At 45.1% G+C, this 17,414-nt stretch overlaps 1 protein-coding gene across 1 annotated transcript in view; it reads left to right on the top strand.

Annotated features, from left to right (window-relative positions):
• The window catches only part of lin7a (lin-7 homolog A (C. elegans)), a gene marked incomplete at both ends in the record, with an annotated part of 32,787 nt that extends 27,970 nt beyond the window's left edge, over positions 1–4,817 (top strand). Inside the window, 2 exons of the mRNA XM_080537888.1 lie at positions 1,343–1,552; positions 4,602–4,817. Of these exons, the coding sequence (XP_080394014.1) occupies positions 1,343–1,552; positions 4,602–4,817 (426 nt within the window). The remainder of the gene's footprint in view (positions 1–1,342; positions 1,553–4,601) is intronic.
• Positions 4,818–17,414: the final 12,597 nt, after the last annotated feature.

Raw genomic sequence — 17,414 nt, 5'->3', positions numbered from 1 at the left:
GATTTCCCAAGAGCTTCCATAACAATGGGACTCGCCTATGAGTCTTCTTTGCGCTTCGTGAAGACACAGCCATATGCAGCCTTGTTTCTTACTCACAGGAACATAGATGCACTTGTGAAAGTCGATCGCACCGTGAGGCTGGGAGGCGACAGTGTGCATACTGAACACCTTCTCTCTTGAACTCACAGGAGGAGAGAAAAAAGAGAGAGAATGAAAAAGACGGGGGGAAAGAAGAGAGACAGAGAGAAAAGAGAAAGAGAAAGTGAACGAGAAAAGAGAGACAGAGAGAGACAGAGAGAGAGAGGGCGAAAAAAAAGAGAAAGTGAACGAGAAAAGAGAGAGAGAGACAGAGAGAAAAAAAGAGAAAGTGAACGAGAAAAGAGAGAGACAGAGAGAGAGAGAGAGGGAGAGAGAGAGAGAAAAAAGAGAAAGTGAACGAGAAAAGAGAGAGGGAGAGAGAGAGAGAAAAAAGAGAAAGTGAACGAGAAAAGAGAGAGACAGGGTGCTGGAGTGAGAATTGAACATCTCTGTGTGAAAATGTTGAGTTTTGCCTGTTGGCTTCACGTCATTTGCAAAAACCTGTTAACTTTTCTCCCCTGCCGTTCCCTGAGATAGCTCTGAGGCTCTGAGGCTGACTTGACAGAGTGACACCTGTGGCAGTGGATCTCAGGATCAGCGGGCAGACAGCCCTTTGTGTCTCCGCCATCCACTCGTCTGCCTTTCCCAGACTCGCCTAACAAGCTCACAGGCGTGTTTCAATATTCAGACGACTAGAAGGAGAGCCTACCTTCAAATTGAAAAGCAATCCCCCCCCAGCCGGTGGAGTTTTTTTTACCATAGCTGACTCACAGCAGAGAGATTTAGTCTGGTGGGGAAACGACCTTTGCTTCTTCTTCTACAGCTGCAACAGAAGTGCTAATCTGTGTGTTAAGAGAGCCATGAAACTACTCTCATTAGTATAATTCACCAGGCTTGGCTCTCGCTTTGTTGTTCTCAACCTTACTGAATGTCCGAGCTCAAATTTACGGAGAGAGAGAGGTCTACGGTAGAACCCACGGGGAGCATTTATGTCTGAGATGCTTTTGTTTCTGTACAAACTTTGGGGTCTGGAAATGTCTGTTTTGTGGTTGTGAACGTCCATTCCCATTCCTTGCCAGCCTTTCTAAAAAACCAATATCAAATCTAATTGTGTAACGGACTAGAACTAAAATGTGGGTCTCCTGCAGGTTAGGTGTTAGCCAGCTGAGCTAAAGCCTATCCATAAGCTTGGGGGAGCTAATGCAGGTATAGTCGAATGAATCATGTCCATGGATAATAACACACTCTCCTTTACTTCCTGCAGGCCACGGTCGCGGCCTTTGCGGCCAGCGAGGGCCACTCCCACCCACGAGTAGTGGAGCTGCCCAAGACCGAGGAGGGGCTGGGCTTCAACGTGATGGGCGGCAAAGAGCAGAACTCCCCCATCTACATCTCCCGCATCATCCCGGGGGGCGTGGCCGAGAGACAGGGGGGGCTGAAGAGAGGGGACCAGCTCCTGTCAGTCAATGGCGTGGTAGGTCTTTTTTTTTTTAAGTGATTTTTTTTCTGAGTGGGGCAGTCCCACTCATATCGTGACGTTAGAATTATTAGGTTCTATCTCCATTTTTGTCTTTTTTTTTTTTTTTTTTTTACATAATCTGATCCATTAGGTGTTTATTAATGCCTGTATGGTGTTATTTTTAAAATGTTGACATTTTCTAGTTAGTAATTCATAAAATACAAAGGTTCCATCTCACAGAACATAATGGAATGTAAAAACTTTGACGCTCAATATCTCTGAAATACCCTAAACGGAGATAGAACCTTATCATTCTAAGCTCACGGTATATAGAGATAGTGGAAATTTGACAGGAAGGATGGGTAGACATGCAGAATATGTCCGAGGCCGGAATCGAACCGGGAACCCTGCGGTTACGTGGTCAGCGCTTAGTCCGCTACACCACCTAAGCAGCTCATCTCTAAACATTAGAGCACAACGTGTTGGGAGGGAACTTTTTTTGCAAGACCGAAAAAAGGTTATGGCGTGGGTGAACTTTTTGTGCCTAGTGATCCATTTTGAGTGAGAGGATAAGAGGTTACACTGGTACATTAGTGGTTATTTCAGCGTATACCATATATATCTAACGATCGAATCTAGCGATATTTCTTCCTTTTTTTGGTCATTTCTGACAGTTTTCCTGACGAACCAATAAACCATGTCGAGGGAGAGGGATTTTATCGAACCTTTTGTCAAACTGTCACCACATGGAGTTTTTCTATCAGAGTGATGTGCTGTCTGTCTACTGAATCAGTAGTAGTGAGTCAGGGTTCAAGAGGCAGGGGAGGTTTTGTTTTTGTGGACTTGTTTTGATGCAGAACTTCGGGAAGCAAAATGCATTAGCTAGAGTAGGTCTACAGACACTGGCACATTGTTGTCATGGCAGTGGACATGAAAAGACAAAAATGAATAGTTTTTAATGACTCTCTAAAATGATCAAAACAGTAGCATGTTATTTTAAGGTGCAGTGACAAATGAGTCTAGTGACTAATGAGTGTAAAATCAATCAAATCAAGTTGATTGAAAAGTGTAATCTTTTTGGGGGTTTAAAACTCTTGATCAAGAGAAGTTAAAGAACAACCATAATTAGAAACAAATCATATCTTTTCTTTTCATAGTTATGTCTTAAAGCACAGGAAGGACATTCAAAAAAACTGTTTAAAAAAAAGAAAATGACATCACGAGAAAGTGTTACTATGAGTAAAGTAGTCCAAACTTCAAAGGTGTTGACCTTTTAAACACTCTCCTTGCTGCATCCCATTTCATAACAATCCATACTGATGCTACTGAATGAATGAATGAATGAATGAATGGACTTTATTGTCATTGCTACAGTACAGGTACCAAACAACGAAATTTAGGAGGGGTGGCTCCCCTGGTGTTAGGAAAGGGGAAAAAAAACACTTTAAAAATATATATATATATCACAAGAAGGGAAGGAGCTGGTTTACATAAATAAAGGCTATGTACACAATCCACTGTACTATACTGTACAGATAGACGACTAGGGTTGTCATATTGCACAATAGTATTGTTTCACGTTATTTAAAGTGTCACACAATCCACTGTACTATACTGTACAGATAGACGACTAGGGTTGTCATATTGCACAATAGTATTGTTTCACGTTATTTAAAGTGTCACAGTTTGCAGGCTTGAAATGTACATGTTTGTGCCTCAGCACTACACCTGATTTTTTTCAGTGCAGCAGCTGCCATACAATCCGTCCAGACTGTCCAGGGCCCAGAACTTAGGTCTTTGCTGTGTTCAGGGCCTGGACGGCCCTGTGGTAGAAGCTGTTCTTCAGTCTATTTGTCTTAGCGGCCAGGGTCCTGAACCGCCTTTTCGAGGGCAGCCTGGTAAAGTGTACGGTAAAGTGTACGGTAAAGTGTACGGTAAAGTGTACGTACCCAATGAATACCAATAGCCACGTTTATGTCAGTATGTGTTCAGACATAACAAAAAAAAAAAACATACTAATAAAACACCAAGCAAACCTCAGAAAGGATTCATTATGTTTTGTTGCTGGTGTCTGGAATTGTAATGTGAAATCATTTCATTTTTTAGCGTGGGTTTGAAGAGGAAGTTCTAGTTATACCAAGCAGGTAATGCTGGCTGAACTAAGTGGAAATACATTGGAAACCTAATGGGCTAACTTGTAAGTGCTTGAATTTGAAGCTTTGCTACTGCATAACTGCATAAATGAGCTTACATAAAGGTATTTAGATGTTGTAGTGTAGCCGCCAATTCTACCTTGTGAATGAAAACAGTAATAGTCTGGTTGGATAATCACCCACGCCACGCTTTCCTTGTATGTTGTATAAAATGTAAAAGATTTATTGTCCAAAAAGCAATTCAATGTATCCAAACGAAACGAAAAGTCATAAAGCGAACGGTAAAGTATGTGATTACAGAAAAGAGTGATCGTGGTCAAAGTTAATGTTGTTCCCCGACTAACCTATTTCCATCCACTCAGGCTCTACTAATTGACTCCATAAATACACCTGGGCCCATCCTATCACCTCACCACGTGACACTCAATTACGACTAAAACATTAATAATTCTATAACCAAAACATAACGCTATTCATAACATAAATAACCAAAAACATAAAATAAACATTAATCAAGAAATATAAATATAACTCAAAACATTAAACACAAATCATCCAAAATAAAAGCCCAAAGTAAAATTGGCCATAACATGTAGCAAAGAAAGGTTCAATACCAATAAAGAAAATAATGTGAACTTGTTAGAATAAAACATCAGTGACGCATGACTTTACAAGCCAACTTCTCACATTGCCACATCACTTGTATGTGCTCAATCAAGTAACAACGATGCTCTCTCTCTCTCTCTCTCTCTCTCTGTCTCTCTCTCTCTCTCTCCCTCTCCCTCTCTCTCCCTCCCTTTCCTCTCCTCTTCCCTCTTCCTCCTTCTCCCTCTCCTTCCCTTCCTCCCTCGTTCTCTCTCTGCCTACCTCACCCCTCCTTCCACCCACCCCCCAAACCCCCCCAAAAACAGAGTGTGGAGGGGGAGCACCACGAGAAGGCGGTGGAGCTGCTGAAGGCGGCCAAGGACAGCGTGAAGCTGGTGGTGCGCTACACGCCCAAGGTGCTGGAGGAGATGGAGGCGCGCTTCGAGAAGCTCCGCACCGCCCGCCGGCGCCAGCAGCAGCAGATCCTCATGCAGCAGCAGCAGCAGCAGAACCTGGCCACGCAGCAGAACCACATGTCCTAGGTGAGCAGAACCTGGCCACGCAGCAGAACCACATGTCCTAGGTGAGGCTTCTCATGGCTTTAAGGGTGGCGACTGTGGAGCAGGAGGTAGAGCCGCCGTCTAATGATCGCAAGGTTGGCAGAGCGGCGGTTCGAGCCCCGACTGGCCACATGTCGAAGTGTCCTTGGGCAAGACACTGAACCCCAAATTGCTCCCAGTGAGCGGGGCCGGCCGGCGCCTTGCATGGTAGCTTGCCGCCATTGGTGTGTGAATGTGTGTGTGAATGGGTGAATGAGAGGCCATTGTAAAGCGCTTTGGATAAAGGCGCTATGTAAGTGCAGTTCAGTCCATCCAAGGGTGGTGGTGGGCCCCCAGGGGGTTCGACTGGAGGAGGAGGAGGAGGAGAATGACATGGAGGAGGAGAAAGGTTGGTGGTGTAGAGTAGGTGCATGTCATACAGTAAGTAAGGGTAAGAGTAGGCCACTCAACAGGTCTTATGCATCTTCATAATTGCAGTAAGTGTCCCCCAAAACACTCATCAAGCTATGATTTCCCTTTGATGGATAGCATACTGACAACTGTCTTCATGTTGTCTGTAAGATGTTGGTACGGAGAGTCATGCGGTGAGTGACTGGAGGTTCCTGTCGCCCGCGGACTGTGAGATGATTATCGTGACGTTTGCCTCGCGGCATGTTGAGTCAGTCAGGAGTAACAAGGGGCTGTTGTCTTGTTTATATGATGAAATGTAGCGGCATTTTACCGTCTTTTAAATGAAAAATGTCTGTTCTGCAAAATGTTGTCATTGTACCTTTTAAAAACACTGTCTATTAGACTCCCAAAGCTACAAATGTGTTGCAGTCAGGCACGGACTAGTGGATACTACTTTAAGATCCAGTTACGTGTCATTTCACAACTGAATAAAATGTGTTAGCACTCTATTGCTCTTTTCATATTGAACTGACAAAACAGGCAACAAAGGAAAATTAGTTGGTTTTTACACAGACACTGAACCCACGCATGTTTTAAAACCTTCAGGTACAATAGTAGCCCTTTTGAGTAGAAGTTACCAAGGATAACATCTTGCTGTTCCATTTTTTAATGAACATTATGCTTGCCGCAAACATTACCTTCCTGGAAACGAGGGCTTAAGAAACTTGAGGCAATGGGTTTGTGAACGAAGCCAAAACTGATTCTACAATGTTATGTCAGTAATTCAGCTGTGCGGCTTGTGAATTATTTATGCCTAAACAAATCAGGACCCTGTGCTCATGGCTCACCGGATGATGAAAGCATTGCAGTTGCTGCAAAGAAAACCAATCACACTTGCTATCTCGCATTGCATAATTACCAGAGCTGCAATCATTCCACAATGAAGCTCCTAAAATGGATCCCCAACCACTTGTACATTCATAAAAGTTGCACTGTTTATTACATTTGTTAGTTATTTTACATTTTCAGGTAGAGCAATTAATTTTCACAACTTATACAGTTCTTATATCCTCTATAAATATGAGGAAGTAGGCCTAGTGTAAATGGACTGACTTATATAGCGCCTTAATCCAAAGCGCTTTACAAAGGCCTCTCATTCACCCACACCCACACGCACCAATGGCGGCAAGTTACCATGTAAGGCGCCAGCCCGTTCATTGGGAGCAATTTGGGGCTCAGTGTCTTGCCCAAGGACACTTCAACTTCGCTCGAACCACCAAACTGCCAACCTTGCGATCATTAGACGCAGGCTCTACCCCCTGCGCCACAGCCGCCCCTAGTGTATATTCTTGCATTACTAAAGTCTGGAAGCCTAACACACAGAATGACCAATGTTGCATACATCAAACGCCTCCACTCTCTGCTCCAATTACTCATTAAATCATGGAGCTGTGCATGTCTTTGGTAGGATATCAAATAAAATAGGAGACTATCTTATGTACACTGTAGATTATAGGGAAATATGCATACCTACTTCATAGAATATACATTTGGAGAGCCTTTATGCACAAACTAAAAAGATAGTTTCTAGAAAGTTGTCAAATTCCACTTAAGGGGGTGTTCTCACTAGAACATTTGCTTCACTTGAAACGGAGTTTATGATAAAGTTCGCTTTGCTCTGCGTCGTTTGGAGCTGTGAGAACGCGCATTCGAAGTCGCTCCCGCAGCAAAGAACCCTCGGATGCTCCGCTTGAAAAGGGTGGTTTCGCTTCGGTTAGAAACGACGGATCCATCACTTTGCTTCGCTTCGCTTTTGGTGAGAACACTGCTCGAGGCAGTCCACAGGAAAACAACAGCGCACGCGTGTTGATCTGTATAAGAGCGGGACAACGGGCAATTCTAAATTTTTCTGACAAATCAACTACCACGTCTGTTGCTTCGATTGCGTATGTTACTTCGTTTACATGAAGGGCTGTGAGAACGCAAATCAGAGAAATTATTTATGCAATAATGTTGCGAAGTCATCCACTTGCTCCGGGTCCTGATTCAGACTTTCATGTGAGAACATGACCTTCAATCCATGGTGATATTGGTCATTGCAACCGTGCATCACTGTCTTAACAGGCTCAATGTTCACACTGAAAATGATCCACTATTGCCAGAGACCCTAAGTAGATCTACAATTGTATTTGTCCAAAAGGATTATCCATTCCAAGAACGCAGTGAAATACTAATTGGCGAGGACAATATAAGATGTCGTATTCAATGATCCACACCCAGTCATTGTTAGAGACCTGCCCCCCTCCGCCACTCTACGCTAACCGAAACTTTTCTAAAAGAACGTAGAACTTCAACCGTTTGCCATTTCAACTAAAAATGTAGTGGTGCGCAGTAGCTCTTTAAGCGTACCCTTGACATTTCCGGAATTCTCAGAGGAATTAACACCACTCTAGCCGCCACTACTGCACACCGTGACGTTAGAATTATAAGGTTCTATCTCAATTTTTGTCCGTTTTTTACATAATCTGATCCATTGGGTGTTTATTAATGCCTGTGTGGTGTTATTTTTAAAATGTTGACATTTTTGAGTTAGTAATTCATAAAATACAAAGGTTCCATCTCACAAAACATAATGGAATGTAAAAACGTTGATGCTCAATATCTCTGAACTACCCTAAACGGAGATAGAACCTGTGACACACTGGTGTGCAGTGGCATCCAGAGAAGGACTGAGCAAGGTTCATCTTGTGTCAGGGCTGACATGCTGACTACAGGGCCTTGCTGTGATGGCCAAGGGGCCAATGGCCAAGTGACACACGTGGGGGGTGGGGCGGGCTGGGAAGGATGGATGGGCGGGCTGCATGCTATGGCAACATACGCCATGGCAACATACGCCATGGCAACATACACCTTGGCATTGCATGGAATCTGTGCGTCATTCAACTGTTCCCTGACAAACTGCCCGATGGCTCTCTCTCTCTCTCTCTCTCTATCTCTCTCTCTGTCTCTCTCTCTCTCTCTCTCTCTGTCTCTCTCTGTGTCATACACACAGGCTGCTCCAGGACATTCAACACAACAGGCCTTACCTTTTAAACACTGAGCTGCTGTATTAAAGCAACATCAGCTTCATCATCAGAGCTACCTATGATGTGCTCCCATCTCCAAAGAACCTTCACCAGTGGTATGGTGAGGACCCAACCTGTGCCCTCTGCCCAACTCCAGCGACTCTCAAACACATCTTGTCCGGTTGTAAGACCAGCCTCACACAAGGCCGCTACACCTGGAGGCACAACCAGGTCCTCAAGAGCCTGGCAGCAGCTCTTGAGAGCAAGAGGAATACCACCAACTCCTTGCCCTTGAAAGCAACCAATTCCATCACGGCACCAACATTCATCCGAGAGGGACAGAAAACGTCCAACCATCCTCCAACCAAACCAGAAGCTGGACAGCTAGCCATGGCCCGGGATTGGAAGATGCTAGTCGATATTGGCCAGCAACTAATCTTTCCACCCGAGATTGCAGCCACCACCCTTAGACCAGACTTGGTACTCTGGTCCCCTTCACTGAAGTCTGTTTACATCATAGAGCTCACAGTCCCGTGGGAGAATTCAGCTGAAGAGGCCTATGAGCGCAAGAAACTGCGCTACACAGAACTGGCAGCAGACGCTCAACAACGAGGATGGAAGGCAAAAGTCTACCCGGGTGAAGTGGGATGCAGAGGTTTCGTGGCTTCTTCCACCATTAGGCTGCTGAAAGACCTTGGCATCCATGGACAGGCTCTGCGACAGACAATTAGATCACTCTCTGAAGCGGCCGAAAGAAGCAGCCAGTGGATATGGATCAAGCGGAAGGACCCTTGCTGGGCTCAAAGAACAGCAACATGACCCGCTCACTAATCCCCCCCTACCCCCACTCCCACTTAAGAACCCAGGTCAGAACCCTCCAGGAGGAGGGTGAACAAGGTATGCGGTCAGCTCTAGGCCTGACTCAGGGAAGAGGACACCCCTGCCTTGCATAGTCCCGTGGGCTGCGCCATTTAAACAACCAGGCAATTCTCATGATTGGGCATCGGACACAAGCTCAGGCTTGATCACCCTGTAGCTGGCCGCCTTAGATGAGGGTGTCTAGTGTTGAAAAGGCTGAAACACCCCATGATTCAAAGGTACTCTACTGACGATGTGTCCCGAAATTTAACATCCTTCCCATGTCTGAGATACAGCTCCCATGCCACTCTCAACATCAAGGCAAACCTCATGTGCGTACCATCCATTGGCACAATGGACAGTATAACATCACGTCCCGTGTTTCATGATTCTGGTGTTAGGAACAGGTGGAAACTAAATCACAGTTCATTTACAGGCTTGTTTAATGGTCTTTACTGGCCTCAGGTTGATGTCCAGTGACCATCAGACAGGGGTTGAAACAATGCTCTCAACAACCTTTTACAGTATGGTTGACAGATGTTGTTCGATTTGTCCTTCGCAGGTTTGTTCCAAAAGAAGAAGAAGAAGAAGAAGTGAAAGACACTGGGAAAGCGGATGTCCAAGTCCATCTCTTTGTGCGGAATATCCTAAAGGAACCAACCAATCAGAGTAGAGAGAATACTGTCAGCGAAAACTCTCTCTCCCCCCTTCTGTCTAGGCTGCTGCAGTACCAACCCTTATGAAGCAAAAACTGAGAGATGTCTGTCCTGAAATGTAAACACTGGTGCTTTAAAAATATGTGCACAGTGACTTAAGAGCAAGGTTAGCACTGAACATCCTTCATTATGACTTTTGTTGTTGATTAATTTTTAAGTTGTCCGGCCAACAGTTGAAAGTTGTGACCCTTTTGAAAAAATTCCTTTCTTTGTCATTTGGTGTTACGTTGTTTCCTTGTCATCTGTTTTGGTTTATTTTCACTTCTTTTACTGACATTATTGTTTGCCATAGCTTTGTACAGTGATATTTCTATAGATTATCCTATTGGTGCTTGTGTCAGTGTGTGAATGAACATTGCTTGTGTCAAACTTGTCCTGGTTTGGATAAACGTGAACTCTTTTTTACCTTATTATATATTGTAGCAGGAAAATATTTTGTATGGAAAAACTTCTAGATTTAGCAATAACACACATTTTTGGTTTTACATTTCACATAAAGGTAATTATTAGATACAGTATATATATATATGGGGAAGATGCAAAAGCTAACCGTTGTTATGCTAAAGTAAACTCTATCTTATGCACTGTGTGTCATAAGGCAGCTTCTGCCATTGGAACTGGATGGCTGTAAAAAGTGGATACATCCTCAGTTCATACAGATGATTGATTTATAATTGGCACATGCAGTACAGCTATCGTGCAATAACCTCAATTAGACTCTCAGCTTTCAAGTCTACCATTGTATTATTATGAGACATCTACTGTCATCATAAATATCTCTAGATGGATTATACAGAGAGATTTGCATTAGATCTGTATGGGTGTGATTTAAGCATTTCCTATATAATTTATATGACGACAAATAGAATGTCAAAAACATTTATATACATCACTATATATAGATCTATCTATATATATCTATACATTACCAGAGAGGTAATCATATGGTACAATTGTGTTTATTTTTAAATTGATCTATTTTATAGTTTATAACCGCAGAGTTTTACATAAAGTTTAATGTTCCATTGAAATATGTGTACTTTGTTTAAACATGCAGATGATTATTTAAAAGATTAATTGTATAGCATTTATTGCACAGTGTATCATTCATACCTGAATAGCATGGTTAATGGACTCTTCCTCCCAGGATCTGTACATTTTTCGACAATCATTGTGAATACGAGACTGTGTGGAGTGTTCTAGCGGTCTTCTTCAATAAGGGACCCTGTTTTAAACTATCTCTTTCAAAACTGTATCTATAACTATGATGTTGTATTCTCATGACAAGGAACCATATGCTAAGTTGCACTATGGACTCATTGAAAAACTATAAAGATCCAGTTATGATCAAAAGTAGCCTTGTATCTGTAATATATGTCAAATTACACTACATTAGATTGTTTTCCTGGTTAGCAAACTATACAGTAGTATGTATTTTTCGATCTTGTTCCTTTGTGGGTGGGTATTGAAGTAGCCTAGTGCAAGACCATTTAACATCCATACTATGTGCAATGTGCCATCCTGATATAGTCAAAACCAGACAGAGCTGTGAAAGTGTTTTGCCCCTGAAACCTTCGAGCAGTTCATTTCGACTCCCAACAGATCCCTTTTGTATATTTGGCTTCTCTTTCTTATTGATGACTTGCATTTTTCAGGCTGGACATACTCCTGTACAGAAAAAAAAGACAACCGGTGATATGCAATTGTTATACATATTATATTTGTATAAATAAATATATGTGCGTGTGTACAATTATGACTTTATTGACCTTGAACTGATTTTTATTGTTTCTATGTCTATATTCTGGAGAAGAAATATATTCTACTGGTCTACAGCTAGTTTGGGATATGCGCTAAGATGCTAAGATGCTACCTCCTGCCTCTTGGTGAAGTTTGCAGAAGAGCGGGTCAGTTAGGGTAGCGCTCATTCAGCGCAATTAAGCCGTCCCACGGGTCATTTGTTCTGACACTAGCCTGCTCTGACCAGTGGGGCCGAGGCCATTAGATGGGCTACGTGTAGTTGAGGCTTTTGGATTCAAATTCCCTCTGGCACTTGTCCAGAATCTTTGAATATCTGAATATAAACCCCAATACTGAGAGCAGACACTGAGACTAATGCACTGGCTCAGTGGCAATTGCACATGGGGGGAAGTGTAAATGAGGAAGTGGAAGGTAGAAGTGAAGGAGTACCAATTACACTAGATAGATATAGATAGAGACACTGATACACAATAAAGCATTATATTCATACTGCATGTCATATGTATATATATTAATACATAATGCATGTCATATGTATATATATTAAGATATACTGCATGTCATATGTATATATATTAATATATATATACTGCATGTCATATGTATATATATTAATATATATATACTGCATGTCATATGTATATATATTAATATATACTGCATGTCATATGTACGTATATATATTAATATATACTGCATGTCATATGTATATATATTGCCAAAATAGTTATTTTCGACACAACTGAGCAATCCATGAAGGCTGTGTACAACTGTATCATACAAGAGAGGCTTTTAATAACACCAAGAACTTAGAAGTCATAAATCCCAACTTATGTTCATCCTCCATCTCCTAATTCGATCACATTATTTCTGATTTCATGCCGTTAACGAGCTGAGTAGTGAGGAGGGAAATGTGAACCGTAATTAGCCCTAGCTGACTGATGGTTCACTGGTTATATTCATCATCCTAATTCCCCCCAAACAGATATGACACCAGATTCAAATCCATTAGAAAAGAGACCTGCTCTTGGTATGCAGATTTACAGGAAGTGAATTGTGGTTTCAGAACAAATTTGAGCTCTTCAGCCCTACGCCTCCTCCTCTCAGAGCCTGCTGGGTAAGGAATACCACCCTACTCCTTCTGGCCAATCAGCACGATGGGTGTTCCCCTCAGGTCACACCTGCAGGGAGCGTAACCATAGTTATTACAACACACCAGTGGCAGACTCAGGCTGTTTGAAGGGCAGGGGTGAAAAGAAAAAAAGGGCACATACTGGAGATGAAGGTGGGGGGCTTGGCCATGGAGGGCTCTGAAGGCGAACACCACCAGCACTTTGAACTGGATTCTGAGTTCAGAGAGGTATGTGTGACATGACGTCTCTCTGTCTATCACTTTGCTCTGTTTCACTGTCCAGCTACAGTATGCATCTTGTGACGAAGGAAAGACTGTATGATAAGAGGACTCAGGAGAGGACCGAAAAGATTGTTATAGGAACGCGTCTCACAGTATTTTGAGAACGTAAACATCATCACGATGGGAAAATACAAAAACCAACAGGAAACTAAGGACCCATCCTGTCCGCTCACTCTGTAAACGGGCTGCACTTATATAGCGCCTAATTCCGAAAGTACTTTACAATGGCCTCTCATTCACCCACACATTCACACACCGATGGCGGCAAGCTACCATGCAGATTGGGTGTTCAGTGTCTTGCCCAAGGACACCTCGACACATGGCCGGTCAGGGATCTAGCCGCCAAACTGCAGACCTTGCGATCGTTAGACTCCGGCTCTACCTCCTGAGCCACAGCTGCCCATAGCCACCCTGTAGAGACAGAGCATTCTTACCCCACCCTTTCTAAGTGTGAGCCCCCCAAGGCTCCTCAGAGCTGGTGGGTGTGAGAGTCTCTGTCAGAGCTGAGCTACAGTAATAATAATAAGACACAATGATGTGTGTTGTACACTGGCGAACTCAAGGGGGGGGGGCAGGGGGGCCGACCGCCCCTCCTGGTGCCCCCACGGTTGAAAAACGTCTCTCATAAGTGCCCTTTTGAGTGGCAAAAATGCCCTTTTGAGTGGCGAAAATGCAAGGACGTGCCCTATTGGTGCCCCTCCAATGGTCTAAACTTGACCATGTGCCCCCACAGTTGAAAAACATTGCACTAAAGTGCCCTTTCGAGTGGCAAAATTAGAGGATGTGCCCTATTGGCTGCCCTTCCAATGGTCTAAACTTGACAGTGCAGTGTGCCCTTTTTTTCTTTTCGCCCCTGCCCTTCAAACAGCCTGAGTCTGCCACTGGTGTGTTGTAATAACTATGGTTACGCTCCCTGCAGGTGTGACCTGAGGGGAACACCCATCGTGCTGATTGGCCAGAAGGAGTAGGGTGGTATTCCTTACCCAGCAGGCTCTGAGAGGAGGAGGCGTAGGGCTGAAGAGCTCAAATTTGTTCTGAAACCACAATTCACTTCCTGTAAATCTGCATACCAAGAGCAGGTCTCTTTTCTAATGGATTTGAATCTGGTGTCATATCTGTTTGGGGGGAATTAGGATGATGAATATAACCAGTGAACCATCAGTCAGCTAGGGCTCCATCTAAAGACACACCTGGTTTAGGCAGGCCGGTAGTCACTGATAGCCACCTTATGTTCCTGTTTATGTTGCCCCTTTGGGGTGTTCCTCCGTTTTTGTGGTTTTTTTAATCTCTTTTAATGATGTTTGTTTGCGCTTTTCTTTTCACCCATTTTATACCTTATGTATGATGTAAAGCACCCTTTTTCGTGCTGTGAAGGGCGCTATAGAAATAAAGTTTTACCTACTGACTTACTCTGCAGGTCAGTTGCTGTGTATACTCTGCCTGTTGTTGTTTGCTGATGGCCGTGCTGGGGAGGCCTCTCAGATGCTCAGTGACATCATCAACATGGGACATCACAAAATCCACCTGTGTGCCGCGTCCACTGTGTCATTGCTCTGAGGCAGTGGTGGAGTCTAGTGTTTTCTAGTGGGTATACTGTGATTTTCCCCTCCCAACCTCATATCGTTCATTTCGGAACGCCATAAAAAAAAATCTGTGCTCCCTGTCTGACGTTATATATATATATATATATATATATATATATATATATATATATATATATATAACATTACGGGCCGGTTTCACAGACAATGCTTAAGCCTAGTCCTGGACTAAATCACACTTTCAATGTAAAATCTCCATTGAAGATGCTTTTTAGTCCAGGATTAGGCTTAAGCCCTGTCTGTGAAACTGGCCCTACATGTTATAAGGCTGATCTGTGCATGATAGTGCTGCATTTTGACATATTTCATGTCGCATCTCCCCCCTTTGATGGTATATGACGCTATAGTCAGTCCCAATGGTCCAAAATTCAAGTGCTTCGTAACACAAACGGGGTGAATTTTATGAATGAAAGTGAAAGTTCGGTCACAAAACGCTGTTACGTATCCTCACACATTTTTAAGTGGGTATATGGAAATCCTTGGCCTTTCCTAGTGGGTATACGGCGTAGTCCTGCGTATCACGTAGACGGCACCACTGCTCTGAGGGATACACAGGTACGAGGTGTACACTATGTATATGTCATCGGTTCAGCTGTGAACTATAGGATTATTGGCCCATGAGGAATATTGGTATATTATTATATAGAATTGACATCATCTTAGATCAGTGGTTCTCAAACCTCTCCTCGGAGACCCCCAGCCGCTCCACATATTTTATCTGTTCCACCACCAGCACACCTGATTCAACGAATCAAGTATAAAGCAATTATGATTTGTACTTGATTCGTTGAATCAGGTGTGCTGGTGGTGGAACAGATCAAATAATGTGGAGCGGCTGGGGGTCCCCGAGGAGAGGTTTGAGAACCTCTGTCTTAGATTCATAGGACGGTTTATGTGACAGATTCAGCCTGCATGACCCAAAGGAGGCTGAGCACCACTTCCAGGTTGCCTTGACGATCTGATGGTGCTAGTGTGGTAGAGAGCACCCTCTAGTGGTGGAGGTGGAAGACTGAGTGTTCTCAACAGTAAACTGATTAGTCACAGTTTTTTTTTTAAAGGTACGGATGGGATTTGAACCCATGATCTTTGGTTTACGAGACCAACGCCTTACCACTTGGCCACCGTGCCTCTTACAAGCTACTCCTCCAAGTAAGAGGTTGTCAGAACTTGGAGTTTCCTACCACGTCATGGTTGTGATTTGTAGTCAGGGCCGGCCACTGGCATAAGCAGTCTATGCGGATGCTTAGGGCCACAACTGCTAGAGGCGGGCACACTTTTGAGCGCAAGCTACCACCCGTCAATCAAAACTGCTACCGCCGTTGACGAAACACCCATCAAAAAAAAGTCTGCTAGCACTACCACCCCCTTCTAGCCCCGATGAATAGTCCCAGATCTCCGGATCCTGGAAAAAAAAGGAGCGTCACACACACCGCCCCGGTCCCCCCTGGAAAGAGATCCATGTCAGCCCGGTCCTACAAGGCCCACACTCAGCCAGAACTGGGACAAGAGCTAACACAGGAACCCGTGGAGAACCAGATCCGACCTACCTCACACTGCCACACCCAGACCTGCCTCCCCTTCCACACCCAGACCCTCCTCCCCTTCCACAGACAGACCCTCCTCCAGACCTACCTCCCCTTCCACACCCAGACCCTCCTCCAGACCTACCTCCTCTTCCACACCCAGACCTGCCTCCAGACCCACCTCCCCTTCCACAGACAGACCCGCCTCCAGACCCACCTCCCCTTCCACACCCAGACCTGCCTCCAGACCTACCTCCCCTTACACACCCAGACCCTCCAGACCTACCTCCCCTTCCACAGACAGACCCTCCTCCAGACCTACCTCCCCTTCCACAGACAGACCCTCCTCCAGACCTACCTCCCCTTGCACACCCAGACCTGCCTCCAGACCCACCTCCCCTTCCACAGACAGACCCTCCTCCAGACCCACCTCCCCTTCCACAGACAGACCCTCCTCCAGACCCACCTCCCCTTCCCCACCCAGACCTGCCTCCAGACCTACCTCCCCTTCCACACCCAGACCCTCCAGACCTACCTCCCCTTCCACAGACAGACCCTCCTCCAGACCTACCTCCCCTTCCACAGACAGACCCTCCTCCAGACCTACCTCCCCTTCCACACCCAGACCCTCCTCCAGACCTACCTCCCGCTCCACAGACAGACCCTCCTCCAGACCTACCTCCCCTTCCACAGACAGACCCTCCTCCAGACCCACCTCCCCTTCCACACCCAGACCTGCCTCCAGACCTACCTCCCCTTCCACACCAGACCCTCCAGACCTACCTCCCCTTCCACAGACAGACCCTCCTCCAGACCTACCTCCCCTTCCACACCCAGACCTGCCTCCAGACCCACCTCCCCTTCCACAGACAGACCCTCCTCCAGACCCACCTCCCCTTCCACAGACAGACCTGCCTCCAGACCCACCTCCCCTTCCACAGACAGACCCTCCTCCAGACCCACCTCCCCTTCCACAGACAGACCCGCCTCCTGACCTACCTCCCCTTCCACACCCAGACCTGCCTCCAGACCCACCTCCCCTTCCACAGACAGACCCTCCTCCAGACCCACCTCCCCTTCCACACGCAGACCTGCCTCCAGACCCACCTCCCCTTCCACACCCAGACCTGCCTCCAGACCTACCTCCCCTTCCACACCCAGACCCTCCAGACCTACCTCCCCTTCCACAGACAGACCCTCCTCCAGACCCACCTCCCCTTCCACAGACAGACCCTCCTCCAGACCTACCTC

This window comes from Nansenia antarctica, assembly GCF_963989245.1.
Source record: "Nansenia antarctica genome assembly, chromosome: 8".
NCBI classification, from domain to species: Eukaryota; Metazoa; Chordata; class Actinopteri; order Argentiniformes; family Microstomatidae; genus Nansenia; species Nansenia antarctica.
Note: the sequence above shows the minus strand (reverse complement) of the source record. Positions and strands in the feature narration are given on the sequence as shown.